Source organism: Schistocerca gregaria, chromosome 2 (assembly GCF_023897955.1).
Source record: "Schistocerca gregaria isolate iqSchGreg1 chromosome 2, iqSchGreg1.2, whole genome shotgun sequence".
In the NCBI taxonomy this organism is placed as follows: domain Eukaryota; kingdom Metazoa; phylum Arthropoda; class Insecta; order Orthoptera; family Acrididae; genus Schistocerca; species Schistocerca gregaria.
The window spans coordinates 568,040,640-568,057,474 of record NC_064921.1 but is presented as its reverse complement, the minus strand read 5'-3'; the positions used below and the strand labels follow the sequence as shown (position 1 = coordinate 568,057,474).

General features: G+C 43.3%; 2 protein-coding genes across 4 annotated transcripts in view; both read right to left on the bottom strand.

Annotated features, from left to right (window-relative positions):
- The window catches only part of LOC126332740 (juvenile hormone esterase-like), a 292,229-nt gene that overhangs the window by 110,183 nt on the left and 165,211 nt on the right, over positions 1–16,835 (bottom strand). The gene's annotated exons all lie outside the window — the stretch shown is intronic.
- Positions 13,313–16,835, bottom strand: part of LOC126332772 (juvenile hormone esterase-like) — an 83,748-nt gene continuing 80,225 nt past the window's right edge. Inside the window, exons 9-10 of the mRNA XM_049996655.1 lie at positions 16,012–16,147; positions 13,313–13,630 (exon numbers count right to left, since the gene is read on the bottom strand). Of these exons, the coding sequence (XP_049852612.1) occupies positions 13,462–13,630; positions 16,012–16,147 (305 nt within the window). The 3' untranslated portion in view covers positions 13,313–13,461. The remainder of the gene's footprint in view (positions 13,631–16,011; positions 16,148–16,835) is intronic.

Sequence of the window (16,835 nt, the reverse complement as noted above, 5' to 3'; positions counted from 1 at the left end):
TGCCCTGATGTCGGTTGACTTCGACCAAGCTTTTGATAGGGTGCGCCCCACCTATCTTCCGAAGGTGCTGTGGCAGATGGCCTTCCCACAGTTCTTCAGTAACAATGTCAGGCGTCTCCTGTGTGGCACAGATCACAGGTTACAGTCACTGGACGTACTGCGGGAATGATCACTATCGTTTGTTCTGTGAGGCAAGACTGCCTCTGTCAGTGCTTGAGTGTAGCACTGCCGTGGAGCCACAGTCACGGACTATGGTGCTACAGGGATTTATATTAAGAGACCATACTTCTGTATGCCATGTGTACGTAACTGGATTAGATTGCCCGCTGTGCTGCCACAGCCAGAAGCCACATGAGCGTGGGGAATGATGATGGTCATTATCAGTGAACTGCTGAAAGAGAGCTTCACCGCATGTCCACTCTGGTATATGATGAATCAGCAACAGTCGATAGATAGCGCACTTTACCTACAATCAGTTTTTAAAAGGCATATGCAGCATGGTCCAGCAGGTGTCTATGGTCAATATCTAGCCAGGATACAGTTTACCTAATGCCAAAGGCTATAGCACGCGGTCTACAGGCGGTCGTAGCCTTTTTCCAACGAGGCAATAATCTTTAAAGTGCGACACCAGAGAGAGCAAACTAGGAATGATCAATTTGGATAAGAGCAGACGTTTCATTGGTGGCTACGACGATGAAGATGGGAACTCACCGTGAACGCTTTTTCGTGGGAACTCTGATCGAAGAACTAGCCTCCACCTCTGACGAACCACCGATTGCAATGTCGCATGTTCCCCCAACACTATCTCACCTTAAGGAACTTCTTGGGGACTTCAGTTACGTCAGCGTTGATCTGCCGAGTCAACAGCTGCAGGGTGCATGTGACGCTTATTCATAGATGATGTGAAGCTATTCCAGAATCCGATTGCAAGCCGACTCCCCTCAATCACTTGGCCAGTAGTCTGGCATTCAACACACATCACTCTCCTCGATTCGGGACAGAGTTTCCCAGTATTTGGTCAACACAAATATGTGAATCACCAGAGACTCCATTCCACACATATGGCAGACTCTCCATTCTCCACACTGCCAACCGATACGCATGAAGACCATCTGCCACAAAGATATGGAGGTTGACGACACTGATATTCACCCCCATTCAGCACACGACCCCAATTGCAGTGAATCGAACCTCACTTCTCTACCCGATATGACAATGTAACAACGTAGTTACATGCGAGCAATGACATGGATAGAGATTGACAATGTTGTATTTTAACTGGGATGGTGCCAAGCATTTTCTTGATTTTTGGACCTTTCTATTGGAACGATTCAGTCGTCTCCGAAGCCACCGTGCTACCGCCAACTTATTGGAGCCTCCCCATAGTTAAGGTATCCAGATATATAAGCTAACCGCACATGTGTCTCAGTTCTCTGGAACGAAATAGTGACACATGTATGCAACCTCAGTGGCAGGTTAGTAGGTTGGTGGAGTGTCTAATGTTGCTTCCTCCAGAATAGTGGCCTTTACATTGAACACGGCAGCATTTACGTTGTACTAATTCTTCAATTTAGTTTGTCTGTTCAGATACTTTCTCTACCCTTAAACGGCAAAATTTTATGAATAAGCTACCTTGCGGCTCTGTGAAAACGAAAAGATTCGGAGGTAACAGTTCTGGGAAAGAAAGGGGGAGAGATCGTGACCGGGCCTCGGGTTTTGACAATGCCCACCTTGTCTCGACAAGCCGGTAGCCGACCTCCATACTTCCTCCTATATTAAAGAAAAAAAAAGAAACTGCGGTCCAGGGGAAAAAAAGGTGGTCAAGACAATCGTTCCCGTTAATCAGAGATCATAGGACGAGTCCCGGCCAGCACAAATTTTCACCTGTTACTAACAATTCATTTTGGTGCCCAAATGCAGCTAACGCCACTGAAACCTTTGAATCTCTATTGTCTGTCCTCCACAAAGGACAGACGATGTCCTGGTGACTAAAACGATGTAAGAACGACCATTTCAAAGAAACATGTTTCGTCTAGCACAACCGCTACCTGGATTGTAATACACGGCGGGACAACCAAGGTTGGCAACATGGTATCTTATGTTTTATGTTAATATAAAGTTGTTATTCTTCTGCGAAAAGTGGTTATATACTGGTTTGTGGATACTCTCGGTACGAAACTGCTGAACTAGTTGACAGCAACTGTCACTCAAAAGGTAGAACATTATGTACTATTTCCTGAGTGCTCTTTAATTACGCATCTTATTGTAAAAGTTAAAATTTGTAATGCTGAACCTAAGTAAGAGCTTTTCGTATTGCATATACACTCCTGCAAATGGAAAAAAGAACACATTGACACCGGTGTTTCAGACCCACCATACTTGCTCCGGACACTGCGAGAGGGCTGTACAAGCAATGATCCCACGCACGGCACAGCGGACACACCAGGAACCGCGGTGTTGGCCGTCGATTGGCGCTAGCTGCGCAGCATTTGTGCACCGCCGCCGTCAGTTTGTCGTGGCATACGGAGCTCCATCGCAGTCTTTAACACTGGTAGCATGCCGCGATTGCGTGGACATGAACCGTATGTGCAGTTGACGGACTTTGAGCGAGGGCGTATAGTGGGCATGCCAGAGGCCGGGTGGACGTACCGCCGAATTGCTCAACACGTGGGGCGTGAGGTCTCCACAGTACACCGATGTTGTCGCCAGTGATCAGCGGAAGGTGCACGTGCCCGTCGATCTGGGACCGGACCGCAGCGACGCACGGATGCACGCCAAGACCGTAGGATCCTACGCAGTGCCGTAGGGGACCGCACCGCCACTTCCCAGCAAATTAGGGACACTGTTGCTCCTGGGGTATCGGCGAGGACCATTCGCAACCGTCTCCATGAAGCTGGGCTACGGTCCCGCACACCGTTAGGCCGTCTTCCGCTCACGCCCCAACATCGTGCAGCCCGCCTCCAGTGGTGTCGCGACAGGCGTGAATGGAGGGACGAATGGAGACGTGCCGTCTTCAGCGATGAGAGTCGCTTCTGCGTTGGCGCCAATGATGTTCGTATGCGTGTTTGGCGCAGGTGAGCGCCACAATCAGGACTGCATACGACCGAGGCCCACAGGGCCAACACCCGGCATCATGGTGTGGGGAGTGATCTCCTACACTGGCCGTACACCTCTGGTGATCGTCGAGGGGACACTGAATAGTGCACGGTACATCCAAACCGTCATCGAACCCATCGTTCTACCTTCCTAGACCGGCAAGGGAAATTGCTGTTCCAACAAGACAATGCACGTCCGCATGTATCCCGTGCCACCCAACGTGCTCTAGAAGGTGTAAGTCAACTACCCTGGCCAGCAAGATCTCTGGATCTGTCCCCCATTGAGCATGTTTGGGACTGGATGAAGCGTCGTCTCACGCGGCCTGCACGTCCAGCACGAACGCTGGTCCAACTGAGGCGCCAGGTGGAAATGGCATGGCAAGTCGTTCCACAGGACTACATCCAGCATCTCTACGATCGTCTCCATGGGAGAATAGCAGCCTGCATTGCTGCGAAAGGTGGATATACACTGTACTAGTGCCGACATTGTGCATGCTCTGTTGCCTGTGTCTATGTGCCTGTGGTTCTGTCAGTGTGATCATGTGATGTATCTGACCCCAGGAATGTGTCAATAAAGTTTCCCCTTCCTGGGACAATGAATTCACAGTGTTCTTATTTCAATTTCCAGGAGTGTAATTGACATCCTTAAACTCATCCGTTACTTAAAATTTTGTTATTTTCTATATGAATTTGTGAGTAAATGTTTCATCAATGTCGTCCTTCTAAGTACGTAGTTACACTTACGCTACAGCATAATTACTTTAGCTTCAACAACAAGCTTGCCAACATCATGGTTGTTTGGCAATGGGAAATAGCATAGCTGGGATATTGGCTGATATTTACATGAACCATATAGAACAAAAATTCTTCTAAACCATTCAGCACATATCAAATAAAATAATTTGCTACAGAAGATAGGTTGATGACACAATCTTGCTTTTTGATGGTACAAACAATGAAATTGATACTTTACCAGTCGACCTAATCAAAATGCAAAAAACATTAAATTTACAGTTTAAAATGAAACCAATAAAAGCATTAACTTTCTTGACCAGAAGATTTGCCATAGTAACCATAAACGTTAATTTAGCATTTACAGAAAACCTACCACAATATATGTCAGTATTAACATCTGGCGCTGATGAACGAAGTTTCCTCTAACCACCTCCTGTGTTCTCCTAGTGTGCTGTAGGCTTTGTGATTGATGCGGGGTACTGTAAGCAGCAGACTGGTCCTGTTTCATGTCGAGAACGGGCCGAGATGCTGTTTTAATGCGGCCAAGCAGATGGACGAGATTCATGACGACTATTTCAAAACGTGTACCCTCACAGACACCATCACATCATAGAGCATTTCAAGCCCTTTTTGGGCATTTGTGCGATGATGGGTCCTACCAGATAGACTTACATGCAGGGAGGCGGCAAACTGTGAGTACACCAGATAGCCAAGCAGATAGAAACGGACGAAATTCTCGACGACTAATCCAAAACAAGTAATCTCACAGTCACCAGCCATATCGCACAACATTTCAAGCCCTTTATGGGCGTCTGTCTGATCGTGGGTCCTTTCAGATTCACTAACGTGTAGGGAGGCAGCGGACAGTGAGTACACCAGATACTGTGGACCGGGTTCTACAGTATACGGAGATAAATCCTAGTTGCAGCTCAAGGTAAGGGGCTCACAAACTTCGTGTAAGCCAAAGTACGATTATGTGTATCCTGCGTGACAACCGCTACTATCCCTATCACTTGCAACTAGTTGAATATCCCTTGTGACGTGGATGCAATGTAACTCTGTATTGTGTTCCGGGACGATTCTGTATGGGACGCAAAAGAAGGGGAAGAAAGCGAAAGGGGGAGTAGAGACATCATGCCTCCCAGCCGCACAGGGCATTGCGATACTGCAATAGCGAAAGTTGAAAACTGTTGCCAGACACGGACTCGAACCCGTATGCTCCGCTTCACTAGAAGGGTCCACTTTACCATCTCGGCCACCCAGACAAGGCTGCCGTCCGATGCAAATTCTCACCTTATCGCCCGCTGCATTGCAGCGTCCCTCGTTCTTTACATCTCCTACCCCGTAGGGATTGCAATTATATTTTTGCATGTCGAACAAAATAGACCACACTCATTATCGATCGCGGTGGTTCCATGACGTATGTATGGATGCGGGTGCGCAAATGTCGTTCGACTTCATATCAAGAATTTGTAAATAGGTGTATTAGACGAGAGATGCTACAAAGCAGCATGGCATTAGTTGAGAATTTAGGCAACCGTTGTAGAGAAGCGGAGCATTCGGACTCTAATCTTGGTCAACACATTCAACTTTCGCCATGGCAATACCACAACGCCCTGTGCGGCTGGAAGACATAATTTCTCACCTATATCTTTCCTTTTCGTTACTTTCCTCTATTCAGAGAAAAAAACTAAGCAACTTTGACATGACCAGGTTGTTACTTCCTGGCGCCTGGGAACTAACATCTCGTAAACAGAGCATCTCGTTAGCTGCTTGCATCTGCTGCCTCGTGCGTATACGGAAAGTGGTTGCGTGAGTTTGAAACCAAGAGTAGGCGGTAAGGTGTCCTACGGCCGCGTTCTACTGTCATGAGCTTTTCTGCAAAGTGGATGAAAGATGGTGGAAGAACGAGTAGACGACAAGGTGTTCGACATCCATATCTCTTCATAGAACGAAGAGATTGGAAAGTAAAGCAGAAAATGACCCATAAGTGTTCCCACGCCGATCCGACGTCATCGTCAGTTGACGAAATCATGTAGATTAAACATGGTTGGGCGAATCACAGTTCTTATTAGACGATATCGATGCCCGTATCCGGATATGTCATTGTCACGTGATGTTAAGATCACTACCATACTGTGTGGGCATTCACATAGGTTGCCTTTTCTATAGTAAGGCCGCACACAAGTTAGCACACCCGAGGGAGGAAACGCCAGTAGACGGTTCTTCCTCATTCGCCTTACAGCCCTGATCTCGGCCCCGACTTCAAACCCTTTGGCCCAATGGAAAATATCACGGGGAAGCATTGCAGCAATGATACAGCAAAAACTTGTCTAAGACGGAGACCAATAGAGTGGTACCATCACGGCATACAGGATCTCACATTAAAGTGGCGCAAGGCTATATAACTAAACTAAGATTACAACGAGGAATAAGCTTTTCTAGCCACAATTTGACCAACACGAAAAAGACGAAGAAAAATTTTTTTGATGTAGGAAACAGCCAAAGTTGCAAAGTTGATTTCTTTCGTTTGATGACCAACTTTGGTTATCAGACTCCAATGCCAAATCATCCAAACACAAAAAAATTATGTATTCCTTGATATTCCGTAATTAAACTTAATATGGTACATAGTTGTGTCTAAATTTTTTTAGTGACGATTGGCGTGAAAAACTTAAAACATATGTTTCTTCTACAAGTCGTCACACAAGTACGTACAATATTAACATGCCTTGACTGCTATCATCATTTTTTCTGTGTATATGATTTACGAATGGGCTCTCATACACAATACTGGTGATCAATTACCTAGAAAAAACTGAAGTTCGCTACATCAACGAATAAACAGAACTTGCTGTCATGCTATTAACCAGTGTACTCGAAATCTTTGAAGAAAATTATCATCTCTTGTGACAAATGAAGAACAAACAAACAGGGACTCTAATAAGACAGCAACTAGTCAAAAGTTGTCATGTCATAAATGGAATCTAATAAGGGAAGAAAATCTGAGAAAAAGGTTTTTCATTACAGACTTCGCAACAAATATTTGGAAAGCACTTATAAAATAAAATTAATTTCGAATATTGTTAATTTCGAATATTGTTAGGAGGAAAAGGAGGATAACAACAACACAGACAAGCGTGAGAAAGTGTATCATTGAGTAGAGCAATTTCAAACGAATGAAAATGAAAATAAAGTTTCAACTTCCTGAGAAAGAACGTTCGTATTGATTAAATGATGTGCCCAGCAAGATATTAAATAGTTATGGGTTTATGAAACTTGAATATACTGCATGAATCAGTTTAGAATTTCGGACTACAAGATGCCACTGCCGCTCAAATAGCAAGCTCATCATCTACAATTCTTCAAATACTGTAACACAAGCATTGCAGCATTACTTTACTTTACATTTTCACGCAATTTGGGAGCATAGATGCTGAGAAATCAGTACCCAGAACAACCACCTCTGGCCGTAATAACATCTTTGATACGCCTGGGCATTGAGTCAAACAGAGCTTGGATAGCGTGTACAGATACAGTTGCCCATGCAGCTTCAACACGATACCACAGTTCATCAAGAGCAGTGACTGACGTATTGTGATGAGCCAGTTGCTCGGCCACTATTGACCAGACGTTTTCAGTTGGTGAGAGATCTGGAGAATGTGCTGGCCAGGGCAGCAGTCGAACATTTTCTGTATCCAGAAAGGCCCGTACAGGACCCGTAACATGCGGTCGTGCATTATCCTGCTGAAACGTAGGGTTTCGCAGGGACCGAATGAAGGGTAGAGCCACGGGTAGTAACACATCTGAAATGTAATGTCCACTGTTCAAAGTGCCGTCAATGCGAACAAGAGGAGACCGAGACGTGTAACCAATGGCACCCCATACCATCACGCCAATGTGCGGTCACCGCGATGTCTCCAAAGTCGGATGCGACCATCATGATACTGTAAACAGAACCTGGATTCATCGTGAAAACTGACGTTTTGCCATTCGTGCACCCAGGTTCGTCGTTGAGTACACCATCGCAGGCACTCCTGTCTGTGATGCAGCGTCAAGGGTAACCGCAGCCATGGCCACAGAGCTGATAGTCCATGCTGCTGCAAACGTCCTCGAACTGTTCGTGCAGATGGTTGTTGTCTTGCAGACGTTCCCTTCTGTTGACTCAAGGATCGAGACGTGGCTGCACGATCCGTTAGAGCCATGCGAATAAGATGCCTGTCATCTCGACTACTAGTGATATACGGCCTTTGGGGTCCAGTACGGCGTTCCATATTACCCTCCTGAACCCACCGATTCCATATTCATATTGCATCTCGACCACCGCGACCAGCAGTGTCGCGATACGACAAACTACAATCGCGATAGGCTACAATCCGACCTTTATCAAAGTCGGAAACGTGATGATACGCATTTCCGCTCCTTACACGAGGCATCGCAACAATGTTTCGTCAGGCAACGCCGGTCAGTTGCTGTTTCAGTATGAGAAATTGGTTGGAAACTTTCTTCATCTCGACACGTTGCAGTTGTTGTCACCGGCGCCAACCTTGTTTGAATGCTCTGGAAAGCTAATCATTTGCATATCATAGCATCTTCTTCCTGTCATTTAAATTTCGCGTCTGTAGCGCGTAATCTTCCTGGTGTAGCAATTTTAATGGCCAGTAGTGTATAACTGTCCAATGAATACCCGTTTATCATCTGCCTTTTTTCTTGGTGTAGCAATTTGAATGGCCAGTAGTGTATTTCTATGAGTTCAGCACTACCACGGGCAAAAGGGGGCCTGACGCGAGATTAGGCTCTGTCACATGACGTTTGTCACCTCAGTGTAAGTCTTTCTTCGGTAGTGGCCACTGCAGACCTCGTTAGCACCCAGTCTCAAAGTTGTTGATTTCGTTAAACGTATTAAAGCACCCATTTTTCTGGTTCTTTAGTGTAAGCTATAAGTATCCTAACCATACTTAATAGCGTTGAATAAGCTCTGTAATTCTAGGTTAAGGTTACGTGACAGTGGAAGGTATGAGTGGTGAACAGGGCTATCCCCTGATTTGTGATTGAGGCATTGCATATTGCAGTTTTTTCGCCTTAGCATAGACAGGTTACTTTTTCTTACACCAAGGCAACCGCCAAAAATCTAGAGCTGCTTAGTAGTAAGTTATTCGTAATGCGCGCTGTCCAGTGTAAGTAGCGCTTTTATGACGTGGATGAATATAATATTGGGCCAGGGTAGTAAACGTAATAGATTGACACTGGTACAAGTGTTGCTCTGTTTATTTGTGCTGCCGCGTGTGTTACGACGTGGTGGTGTATTGTATGTGTCCCTGTGGCCAACGCTGATCAGCAATATATATTCTTTAGGTTTTGATCTATTATTAATTAGACTTTCTTGTTAAGTGTAACGTCCTTAGAGATTAAAAACAATTAAAATCGTTTGGTTATCGTGTTATTACACTCCTTCAAGACATGTAGTTCCTTTTTAAACTATGGAAACACTTATAGCCTTGGAGTTCATTATAAAGTAATTTTTTTACGCCCAAAATTTGGATTTAGATATCGCTATCAGTTTAGAATTTTTATGATACTAATAAGATGTTTTAAACTGAAGAGAAAGTCGTTGCCAAACAATCAGTTTGTAAGTTACAGCGTCCTGATAGATGACATTAGCCTCCCTCCTTCTTTCTATGGCAAGCACCAGAAAATAAACGGTTGTACGTGCTGACAGTTAAGAGCCTGTTTCGGAATCCACAGCTGGTCCTTGTCGCGAAATTCTTCTACATTTGATTTCATTTGGTGCAGTTATGCCCTCGCTGCTGAGAAGATTTAATTTGTATAAACGCAGCCCTTCACCATGTACTCACTCCAATATGTACCAGCTGAGTACGCAGCATTGTACAGGTTTTCCGTTAGTCCACCTCCTCCTCCGTCTGCCTCTGGCCGTTCCCTCCACCCATTGTCTCTCTCCTCCTATTCCCCCACCTCTCTGTTGCACTTCTCTTTCCCCTTTCTCCGATCCTCTCCTCCTCACAGCCCTCTCTTTGACCCTCTCCCCTCCCATACTCTCTCTCTCTCTCTCTCTCTCTCTCTCTCTCTCTCTCTCTCTCCCTCCCTCCCTCTTTGTCCAATTACTTCTCCATCCTCCATCCCCTTCCCTCTCCATTTTCTCTTTCGCATCTTTTTTCATCAAATTATCAACCTCATCCCAACTGAAGCTGCTGCTTCCTTTTTGCCCACGCTGTGTTTCTTTCAAGATAGCAGGTAAAATGTGGACCAAGTTTGGTTGCAAACGATTCAGCGCTATACCAGATACTTTTTCCCCACAACTTTTGCCAGGGTATGCACGTCTCAAATAGCTAACAAATATAATTACGCGTATTTCACACGTTTCTCCACCGAATTTCATCCAGCTGTTTAGTTTTTACGCCACTCAAACTTTCTGACGTCACGTTTCATCAACAAGGTGTCGTGCAATGATGTAATATGCGTGTACGTTCAGTGGTGTAATTAGATACTGCCAGTGAAATGCGCTGGGAAAAGAGTTAGTAGTAAAGACGTAATAAATTAAAATGTCATGCATGGTGCATCAGCTTTTCACGCATCTCAGTGTTTATGGCAGCATATGTCCTGAAGTAACTTTCGTAGAATGACATAGTTTTGCAGATACATTCAACGGTTCATGTTAGCACTGTTTGAAAAATGTGTCGTCAATACAGTGATTCGTAAAGAAGTAAGACATTAAAACGTTGTGCCTAATGCGGTAGGTTCACTACAGTAAGACGAAAATGTAGTAAGTTATAAACTTTTCTTTTTTCATTATTTTGAGAGGGGTCTCAGCGAGAAACTTTCGTAAAGGTTTGAAATCGAGTATAAAGTTCGATGGAAGCCACTAAGTGCTCTCGTTTCCAAATGTTGTATGAATAAAGTCAGGGTTTTCACCTGTCATGACTTAAATTGCTTTTTCACCTTCGCCCCTTTAATAGCTACATGGATCTTACCCCACAGGGATTCTTTCCAGACAGTGACTAATTTATGCACCAAGTTTCACTGAAATAGGTCCAGTGGTTTTAAGAGATGTGGAGAAGCTGGAAAATATTTTTATTGTATACAGGTATATAGAATGTTTACAAACCCCTGAAATGCTACTTAACTACAACGTCCGCTATTATCTCCCAGTCATTTAAGAAAACTAATTTAAGTGTGAAGTGTAATACCCTCTATAATCAAATCTCTGCAGAAACGAATAACTTTTAGATTGATAGTGGTATAAGATAACAACCCCTATACAGGTTAAGAAATTACCCATCAGCGATCAAGTTTTTCGTTTCACATGGGAGGTAGATCTTTTAATGACGGGAATATAGCTTGCCGGACATAGATTTACACAAGTTCAAAATTCGAAGCCAGTCTCAATGTAAATGTCCTAAAAACCAATTTCATTTCAACAGTTAAACATTTTTTCGTAACGTAATGGATCGGTCTACAATCTACAACACAATATTTCGGTAGTTTCACTCCTTTTTTCTCGTGGTTTTTGTGGTCTGAGTATAGCTTCTTCTGGATATATTAATACTCGTAGTGCGAGGTGTGACTATCAGAGCCAGATGACACAGGGATAGGATAACGTGTGACAAATTTTGTTGTGTACATTATTTAACGTGATTTTTCCTTTCATTTATGTCATCTACGTTGCATGTCATACGTAAACTTTTATATAATATTTAAATCTACATTTTCTGTTTCAGGAGGCTATGCCCGCAGAGACTAATCTGTGTGTTACATTAAGAGGAACGGACAACAGAGGGACAGTTGGGTGGTGTAGATAATTAATGGAGTTTGTTGAACTAGTTAGCGGTCGACGAGAAGGACAAAAGTTTCATTAAAGAATCTTAGGCATTAACTGTTGGTGTGGAAAGTCAAAAGTCATGAAGTTTGAGAGGGTAGTCAGGAAGAATCATTAAGAAAGGAGCCGGATAAGGAAGGACTAAGGAATGATAAGCTTGAAGTTCTATGAGGCTATAGATACATCAGTAAGAAGTAGTTCAGTAGACAGTACAGTTGAAGAGTAATGAATATCTCTGAAAAGGACAATCACAGGAGTTAGAAATTGCGAAGAAACTTTGGGTAACACAAGACATATTTCAGTTGACCGACGAAGAAGGAAGTACAAAAATGCTCACGGAAATTCAGGAATACAGAAATACAAGTCGCTGAGGAATGAAATAAGTAGGAAGTTCAGAAAGCTAAGACGAAATGGCTAGATGAAAAATGTGAAGAAATCGAATAAGAAATGACTATCGTATGAACTGTCTCAGAATATAGGAAAGTGAAAATGACTTTCGGCGGAATCAAGAGCAATGGTGACATTGAGAATGAAACATGAATTCCACTTCTCCTTGTGGGAAGTGGTGCCAAAACGACTGTTCACGTTGGTGTATAGAATGTATGAGTCTGGCTGCATACTATCTGATTTTCGGAAAAATATCATGTATACCATTCCGAAGGCTTCAACAGCCGACAAGTGCGAGAATTATCGTACAATCAGCTTAACAGTTCATGCATCCAAGCAACCTACAAGAATAACATACAGAAGAATGGAAAAGAAAATTGAAGATGTGTTAGATGACAATTAGTTTCGTTTTAGGAAAAGTAAGGGTACCACAGAAGCAATTTTGACGTTGCAGTTGATAACTGAAGCAAGGCTAAAGAAAAGTCACGACACGTTCATAGGATATGTCAATCTGGAAAAAATGTTTGGCAAGGTGAAGTGGAGCAAGATGTTAAAAATTATGTTAAAAATAGTGGTAAGCTATAGGGACTGAGGGGTAACATAAAATGTAGGATTTGTGGACCTGTAAAAAGCGATCGGCAATGTGAAATAGTGCAAGATGTTGACAAATCTGAGAACGAAGTTCTCGGATTAAAAGGGATGTAAGACAGGGATGTACTCTTTCCTCCCTACTGTTCAATCTGATTACGGAAGAAGCAATGATGAAAATAAAAGAAAGGTTCAGGATTGCAATTGAAATTCAAGGTGAAAGGATATGAATGATACGATTCACTGAAGACATTGCTATCCTGGGTGAAAGTGAAGACGAATTACATGATCTACGGAATATAAGACAGAGACTGGAATACCTCCAGTAAATAAGTGAGCACATAGGTTGCAAGTGCTACTCTGTGATGAAGAGGATGGTACAGGAGAGGAATTATTGGTGTACGCAGAAGACAGATGACAGATGACAGATGACTCAAAAGAAAACGTCATGTTCTACTGTTTAGATATCACTGCTACAGATCGGTTTTTCTTGTGTGCTACTCTTACTCATAAAAAGGGTGTAACGATTTGGAAGATATTCTTCCTGAAGGTGTCAGTGAGAGAACATTAGTGAGGAGGTAAACCTTATTCAGCGTGGACAACATCTCCAATAAATAATCTGAAATAGTTTTCTGGTTTTGTCAGATTCTGAGTCTTTTTTACTGTCTTGAGATTTCCTCATACGGAATTCCGTTTATTGATTGCAGCATACACAAATGGATCTGTTACAGTATTACATAAATCAGTTAAGTTACTTCTGAGTCAACGGAATAGCACTGCAATGCATAGCAGCTTTTTTCATGGTGCTTGTCTTGAGTGCAATCATGCTCTCAGTCTGAAGAGCTTGTCCCAGAAATCCATCCTTTCCTTGATGAGGTCCTTCTCGACGCTCAGGCCATCCTTTGTGATGTTCAAGTAGCAGAGATTGTCTTTCTTGAATGGAGTCCAAGTCACAGACAAAATGGGATCATCAGGATCTGGTGTGGGATTCCTGTGAAATGGTAATCATAATGTTACGACGTACAGATAAACAAATATGCATTTAAATAAAACAAGGTGGTGTGACGCTAATATTAAGTCCCATAAGATTCCACACGAATTTGAACATTTTTTGAAGCTAATGAGAACACTGGCCGCTGAGAGCACTGGTCAGTTGCGAGGCACCCGACTCCAAGTTTCCATTCCATGCAGTCTCGTTCGCAATTATTGTTCGACAACTGGTTGATATGGGCCGGATTCACTGACAGCAGCAATTACTGTCGGTTTCCAAACAGACAGTTAGTAACATATCTCTCTCGTAAAAAGTCAGTTAGGACATTTATAAAACCGCTGCTCTTACAGTGTGTTAAATGACTGCGAGTAGAACGAGGGTGATTTGATAAGTCTGGAAAAAAGTTTGTTTCGTAAACAACTCATTTTTTTCTTTTCGATATAGTTTGCTTCGAGGGATATACACATGGTCCAGCGACCCTCCAGATTGTTCATCCTATAAGATATACAGATTGTGTCAAACTCTGCAAAATACTCATTGACTGCAAAAAATACCCAGTGACTGCCACTGTCACTTAATGATTTGATGAAAATTTATTTCTAGCAAGTACAGAAAGGAAGGAAGATTGATTTTAATGTCACGTCAATATCGGGGCCGCTACATGCGAAGCACAAGCTCCGATTGTGTCAAGGATCTGGAAGGAGTTTGGCCGTGCCCCTTCAAAGGAACCATGCTGGCAATTTCCTGAAGTAATTAACGGAAATTACGAAAAATCTAAATCTGGATGGCCGGACGCGGGTTTGAACCGTCAACCCGAAAGCGTGGCCTGAATGATAACCATTGCACCACCTCGCTCGGTTGCTTTCAATATAGGGTACGAGAAGAAGTCACTTGGTGGTCTACTAAATAGGGTGGATGAGGAACTACTTCAGAACACAATTCATGCACCTGCACTCCTGTTTTCACTGGTGTCTGGGATGGTGGATTATCCTGGCGAAATAGCACTTTTTGTGTACTAACTGTGGTCTATTTTCAGCCCATGCAAGTTTCAGTCATCCAACAATGAAACATAATAGGTCCCAGTTACTGTTCTGCCATGTTCCATGTAATCTATAAAATTATTCCTTAGGAATACTAGAAAAAACTGTGGCAGCCACTTTACCAGATGATGAAATTGACTTTGCCTGCTTCTATCAACTTTCATTAGTCTTTGTCCATTGTTTCGACTGTCGTTTTGATTCTTGTGAGTAATTACGGATTTAGGTTTTACCAACAACCACAATTTGGTGCTAAGAGTCTCGCGGATTTCAATTAAGCGTCGTCAGGTATCGTGTTGAAATTTTTGCCCGACCCGCTTTTGATAGACTATGAGCAATCGCGACAGCCACCTTGCAGACATCTTTTTCACATTCGATTCTCCACGGAGGATATTATTCAGTCGTTCAGTTGCGATGTCTACAGTCTCAGCAATCTCAAGAAATTTTATTCGATGGCCTTGCATTACCACATCACGGATTTTGTCAATGGTTTTCCTTGTGGTGACCACAATTGTCCACTGGCCGGAGCATGCTTCGTCTTTGGTGCTTGTCCGACCACGTCCAAATTCTGTAATCCAAAGGTGAATGGTCTTCTATGATAGCGTAGAGTCCATGTGAATTTCATCCAGTTATGTTTTTATCTGTACGGCAGAGTAACCCTTCAAATGAAAATGTTTAATACCAGCACGAAACTCGACTTTGTCCATTTTCAATCGCAGTCAGCACACTGGCGAATTCAGACGGCTATTAACAATCAACTTTCCACTGAACGCTGTTGAAATTCTTTATTTGATCCGTGGAATAATCAACCTTACCAATCATGAAGGCGCAGCAAAAATGCTCTATTATTTAATAGAAATTTAACCGACTTATCAAACCATCCTCGTACGTTAGGTAGTCCAAGGTGGTACATTCGACTAATTGGGCAACTTTATTCACGGTATGGTCAGATCTCGACTCGTTCTTCCTGCCATCCTGTCACGTCTTCACTTTGAGCGATCTCACTGCTCTGATCCGATAAAACTAACTGGCACAAGCGCACCACTGTACTGCCATGATTTACGTCTGTAGTGCAGGGTCACATGACCGAACAGAAACAATACTGCATCATCGAGGGCGCTCGAAAATTACCAGTGTGCTCTTTTAATGGGGTAAGAAATATTTTGTCTGACCAGTTTACATGCCATCGTTACAATTATTTCTGTTCTTATGTCAACGGTTTATTCAAAACTAAAAACCTTGTCATGGCGCAAGACGAGTTGATGAAGAAGAGTCATATCTACAGCTTCGAACGACAGGCATGTACTGTCGTAAGGTACATTATTATTCAACTGCAGTACTTACCCTTTAGTGGCGAAGTTAGTCCACATACGGGTCATACGCGCTATTGCTTTTCCTTCCACCGTTTCCGGTCCTTTTGGTATGTCTTTAAACATTTCTCCGGAGAAGAAATAAGGAATGTCATCGCCATGAGAGGCCCCTATAAATATAACCAATTATCACTGCAGGGTATGTTACATTGTATGTTACATATTTTCTCCAAAAAGAAATTGTGGTTCAACCTGATATGACATTATACCGTTATACTTTTTTTTTTAAGAAGCGATCAAAAAGTTTCCATTTTAGGGCGTTGGTGCATTGCATATGCAACGTAGTACACTCCAATGCCTGTACATATAAGCACTTAAATGTATGCAGCGGATTAATTTGGCATTTGCGACGTGTATGTGGTAAATGTGGAAACGTGAACTATGGTGACATTATAACCAGACATGTCCGAACGGAACCAACGTGCTGTTATTCCTTTCTTGGTTGCCGAGTGACAAATAACGACATTCAACGGAGAATGAAGAATGGGGGCATCCTGCCTGTCGAAAACGACCATTGTGGAATGGTCCGCCATGTTCTGTGCTGGACGCAATTCGACAAAAGATGTTGGTCGCGCTGGGAAGCCAGCCTTATCCATTACACTTGGGGCGAGCCCCCCCCCCCCCCCGCCCCCTCCCCCTCCCCACTGACAGTCCTGATAATTCCCAACGTGATTATAACGTCCTGGGTTCTTTAAAAAGGCCCTGCAGGAACGACGATTCTGTCGGCAGCTGATGCAGCTGGTATATGGAATTCTTCAGGAAACCGGAGATGTTGTTTTACCGAACGCGTATCTTCAG